General features: G+C 35.3%; 2 protein-coding genes across 4 annotated transcripts in view; one reads left to right on the top strand and one right to left on the bottom strand.

The window, feature by feature from the left end:
* Window positions 1-5,759, bottom strand: part of LOC106881366 (zinc finger protein 883-like) — a 102,497-nt gene that overhangs the window by 17,602 nt on the left and 79,136 nt on the right. The window lies entirely within an intron of this gene.
* Window positions 851-5,749, top strand: LOC106881362 (zinc finger protein 260). The gene has a single exon (XM_014931721.2). The coding sequence runs from the start codon at window positions 2,816-2,818 to the stop codon at window positions 4,844-4,846; it is 2,031 nt and encodes a 676-aa protein (XP_014787207.1). The 5' UTR covers window positions 851-2,815; the 3' UTR covers window positions 4,847-5,749.

The raw sequence follows: 5,759 nt of genomic DNA, 5'->3' as shown, positions 1-5,759 counted from the left end.
AAGATACCTATATTTATGTTTAATCTTTTCTTTAAAAAATTCTGAGTTTATGTTAAGCCTTCAAACAATACAAATAGAAACTCTATGAGTCCGAATTTCTTCATCCTTCAACTTTGACAAGTCATTTGTCTTTAACAAAGTGATGTGAGAAAGATGGGAACTTCTCAGATTCTAATGTTTTACTAAGAAAAAAAAAATGTTAATAACTTCTTCCAGTGATCCTTAAAGAGCATGTTTAGTTCAATATATTATCACTTTATGGAAAACAATGTGTTTTGTATTATATCCGCAGATGAGGTAAAAAATGTTGTTTTTTTTCGACATTCGTCCTTAGATTAATATCTGAGGTCTGTCGTGAACCTACAGGTCATTTAGGTTGGAGCTTCTTCCAGTTTCCATGGCATATGAACGACAGAGCGTTCAGCACTCTCTCTTCCTGAATGAGACAACTGTCCCGCCGCTGGAATTGACCTCCAGTAATTAGCTGGTACTAAATTTCGTCTGAGAGAACTAGAGTAATGTGAAACGAAGTGTTTTGTTCGAGAACACATCACTAGGCCAGGAACCCCGCTTCCACATAACTAGATTAGTTCATGAGAGATGTTTCATTGGTCTGGATGGATAAAGTGTAAACGAAGTGCTACTGATAGAAACAGAACAGGTGCTTGGGATCTATTTTAAAACGGGGGCACCAGTATTTTCCTAACGAAACACTTTGAAACTTGGGACACTGGTAGAATGTGTCATATAAAACATCTTTTACTCTTAAATTTCTTAACAAAAAAAAAAGGAATTCGCAAGTTATTCCATGTTAAAGTTAAATTCGAATACAAAAATTTTTTTCTGTTCTATAACACAAAATAGATAAGTATACGAAGTTTGAAAGTCTTTCGGTACCAAAAACACTACATAAAACATAAATGAAAACTGGTGCCCCCGTTTTAAAATAGATCTGGTGCTTGAACTTCACCATATTCCTTTTGTTACTATTAAGTTGGTTTTTTAGAGCATAAATTTACATGAAATTTTGATGAACAGTTTTAATTCTGTTCATTTTAAAATAGGTAGTTTGTATTGTAGAACCAGGGGCAGTTTCAAACAAGTTGATATCAAAATGGTTAAGCAATTTACTACAAAGATTCTTTTCACATTCTTCAAAAAGCAGTTAATCTTACCCTATCTTAAAAAAGGAGGACTCTACCAAATGATGTAGTCCTAGATTTACTTTACAACTGCAATTGAGAATGATTTGGTATCGACAAATGCCATGCTTTTACAAATGGGTTTTGGTGCCTGTATAATTGTGAGTACCTAAAGAGACCTTGAGCCTTCTTCTACCTTTGAACTAGCAGAACAGCTGTGACATCACAGCCAGAGGGAGAGAGGGTTGCACCAGCTCTGGGCTGGTACTTTGTTTATTAACCCCAAAGGTGTGAGAAGCAAAGTTAACCTCAGTGGGATTTGAGCTAAAAGTGAAGAGAGCTGGAACAAATAATGCAATGTATTTGGTCTGATATTCTAAAGATTCTGCCAAACATGATTTAATTGTCTTATTAAAAGCTCAAAACTTTTTTGATCATAGGTCTGCTGCATCAGGGCTAATCCAGAACTAAACCCCTAAGGAATGACTAATGACATCTCTATAGAAAGAAGAATTTCAAGTTCTGCTATTCTGTCATTTAAAATATACTATAGAACACAATCTAAAAGTGTAGGTGGAGTTTGCAATCTTTTCTTTTACTTGTTTCGGTCATTAGACTGCAGCCATGCAGGGGCACCACTTTGGAGAATTGTTTAGTCAAATGATTTGACCCCAAGACTTATTTTTTAAGCCTGCTGCTTATTCTATCAATTCTTTTGCTGAACCACTAAGTTATGGTAACAACACACCAGCACCAGTTGTCAAGTGGTGTGTATGTGTGACAAACACAGACACAAAGACACACACACATAGATATATGTATATGATGGGCTTCCTTCAGTTTCTGTCTACCAAATCAAGGCTTTGGTCAACCCAAGGCTATAGTAGAAGACACTTGCCCGAGGTGCCACACAGTGGGACTAAACCCGAACCTTGTGGTTGGGAAGCAAGCTTCTTACCACACAGTCACACCTGCACTTGAAGAATTCACATGAAGTAGTCTGATATAAATTTTTCATGACAAATTATAAAGTTAAGTCAATTATTCACATAAAGGTTTGTATCTAGAGCTTATTTACAGTATAGGAATGCATATCCTGTGTTTCTAAGTATCCTCTTTAAATTGAATTGTTTATTTATAATTTCAGATTACCAGATAACATTGGCATTGAAATTTTTCAACAATTTTCATCATCTTTTAAAGTTGAAAGGAAAATGTTGTACACAGCAGATGAAACACTCTTTATATGATTTTGTGGTTGAATTATCATGAAATATTTCTTCTTAAAACTGAGATTGATAACAACACTTCTCTACTTCACTACCAGGAATATACACAAGATAATTTTGCATTCTATTTAAATGTGGATAAATTTACCACAGATATAACTGGTTTCTCTGCAAGAATTTCATGTGAATATACTGTGATAAACGGATTCATTTTTTTTGTTGGTTCCTTATTACCAGTCAAGGTTTTGTCACAAAAAAATCATCTTGGAATAATTATCCCAGAAATCCTTAAATCTCAATAAAATCAGCTTATGACTGTCTGCAGCATTTTCAAATATTGAGAGGATTTGAGGTGATGGGAAAATAGTTGAAGAAGTATATATTAGGAATAAAATATGAAAAAACAAGATCCCTATATTGTGGTGACAGAATAAAAAAAAAATTATGGCAAATGAATTATGTGAGAACCAGATGAAATATCAAATACAATCTAGATGGATTGATTCTGATGAGATGCTAAAACAGATTGGTAAAACAGCATATCACTGTTGTATCTGTAAGAAGTTATTTTCTCAGAAAACTGACCTAAGTAGACATGAACACATTCATACAGGAGAGAAACCAGATCATTGTGATATCTGTGGTAAATTGTTTTCTCAGGATGGGGAATTAACTATGCAGAAATATATTTATAAAGAGGAGAGTCTATATCACTGTGATACTTGTGGCATATCATTCTCTAAAAGCATTGACCTTAAAACTCATATACGTATTCATACAGGAGGCAGACAATATCACTGTGAAACGTGTGGTAAATCATTCTCCGGATCAAGTAATTTAACTCGGCACAAACGGATTCATACAGGGGAGAAGCCATATTGCTGTGATATATGTGGTAAAGCATTCTCTCGAAATGGTTGCTTGATTGTTCACAAACGTGTTCATACTGGAGAAAGGCCATATCACTGTGATATCTGTGGTAAATCATTTACTGAAAGAGGAAGTGTAGCTTCTCACAAACGTATTCATACAGGAGAAAAGCCCCATTACTGTGATATCTGTGGTAAATCATTTTCTGGAAGAAGTAACTTAACTAAACACAGATATACTCATACGGGAGAAAATCTACATCATTGTAATATCTGTGGTAAATCATTCTCTCGGAGTAGTGACTTAACTGCCCATAAATATATTCATACAGGAGAGAAACCACATCACTGTAATATCTGTGACAAATCATTCTGTCGAGTAACTGACTTAACTATACACAAACGCATTCATACAGGAGAAAAACCATATCACTGTGATATCTGTGGTAAATCATTCACTGGAAAAGGTAACTTAACTAAACACAAACAAATTCATACAGGAGAGAAACCATATCACTGTGATATCTGTGGCAAATTGTTCTCCCGACTAAGTCATTTAACTGGACACAAACGCATTCATACAGGGGAGAAACCATATCACTGTGACGTTTGTGGTAAATCATTCTCTTATAATGTTGACTTAACTACTCACAGACGCATTCATACAGGAGAAAAGCCATACCACTGTGATATCTGTGGTAAATCATTCTCTAGAAGTGGTGAATTGACTACTCACAGGCGCATTCATACAGGAGAGAAGCCATATCCCTGTAATATCTGTGGTAAATCATTCTCTGTCGCATCCAGTTTAACTACTCACAAACGTATACATACAGGAGAGAAGCCATATAGCTGTGATATCTGTGGCAAATCATTCTGTGGAAAAAGTAATCTGACTAAACACAAACTAATTCATACAGGAGAGCGTTCATATTACTGTAACATTTGTGGCAAAACATTCAGTCAAAATAGTGACTTAACTAAACACAAACGTACTCATACTGGAGAGAAGCCATATCCCTGTGATGTCTGTGGTAAATCTTTCTCTCAACGTGGTAAATTGACTACTCACAAACGTATTCATACAGGAGAGAAGCCATATCACTGTGATATCTGTGGTAAATCATTTTCTCAGAGTTGTGAATTAACTACTCACAAACGTATACATACAGGAGATAAGCAATACCATTGTGAAATTTGTGGTAAATCATTCTCTCAAATAGGTCACTTAAGTGGACACAAGCGCATTCATACAGGGGAGAAGCCATATCACTGTGATATCTGTGGTAAATCATTCTCAAGAAATAGTGACTTAACTATACACATGCGTATTCATACAGGATACAAGCCATATGAATGTGATATCTGTGGTAAGTCATTCTCTAGGAAAGGTGATTTAACTACCCACAAGCGTGTTCATACAGGGGAAAAGCCGTATCATTGTGACATTTGTGGTAACTCTTTCTCTGTGATGTGTAGCTTAACTAAACACAAACGCATTCATACAGGAGAGAAACCATATCATTGTGATATTTGTGGTAAATCATTCACGGGAAGTGGTGATGTAACTGTTCACAAACGTATTCATACAAGACAAAAACCATAAATATCAATGTGATATGTAGTAAACCATTCTTTGTTACAACATATAGCTTAACTATTTATAAATTTATTCATGCAGGAAAGAAGCTGTATTATTGGGAATTCTATAACAATTTTTCTTCTCCAAAATGTGACTTAAGCACGAATATACACAACAAAAATGCTTTTACAGACATTCCTGATCTTGGTCATTCTCAGAAAATGCTATAATTATATTTACCTTTATTTTCACCAAGGACTAGTCAACCACATTAGAACTGGTCTCATGAAACATGCACCCAGTACACACTGTAAAATGGTTGCAAGCAAGCAGAGAAAATTCATGGTTAAAAGGGTTCTCCAGTCTTGTCTTGCCAAGTATGTGGCAACTTCTAGTGCTGTTACTCTCAGTAAAGTGATTAGTGATGGGAATGGTATCCAGCTGTTGAAACCTATTCAAAATGAAACATTGGGTTCTGGTCTACAAGAGTAGGTAGTAAGAACTAACTCAAAACTGTGAAGGCATATGCAACCCATGATAGCATAGAAAGCAGATAGAAAGTGGTGTTGATGACAATGAAGAAGTCTAGTGCATCACTTTTATATGTATTCTATGAAAGAAATACATTATTTAACCACATATATTTGTACAGGTGAGAATGTATTACAACTTCCTAATACCATTTTATAATCATAACTGTATCAACATTTGTGCGATTAACTTAATAGTGTGATATTTTAAAATAAATGCATTTTTCAGAATATATATATATATATATATCCCCCCTCTCTCTCTTTTGGAGAGAGGCACAAGCACATACACAGACATATACACACACGGCAGTAACTTTCGCCTACCAAATTCAATCACAAAGCTTCGGTCGGCTCAGGGCTATAGCAGAAGACACTTGCCCAAGGTGCCACGCGGTGGCACTGAA

This window comes from Octopus bimaculoides, chromosome 7, assembly GCF_001194135.2.
Source record: "Octopus bimaculoides isolate UCB-OBI-ISO-001 chromosome 7, ASM119413v2, whole genome shotgun sequence".
In the NCBI taxonomy this organism is placed as follows: domain Eukaryota; kingdom Metazoa; phylum Mollusca; class Cephalopoda; order Octopoda; family Octopodidae; genus Octopus; species Octopus bimaculoides.
The sequence above is the reverse complement of the archived record's forward strand: the minus strand, read 5'-3'. Positions and strand labels throughout refer to the sequence as shown.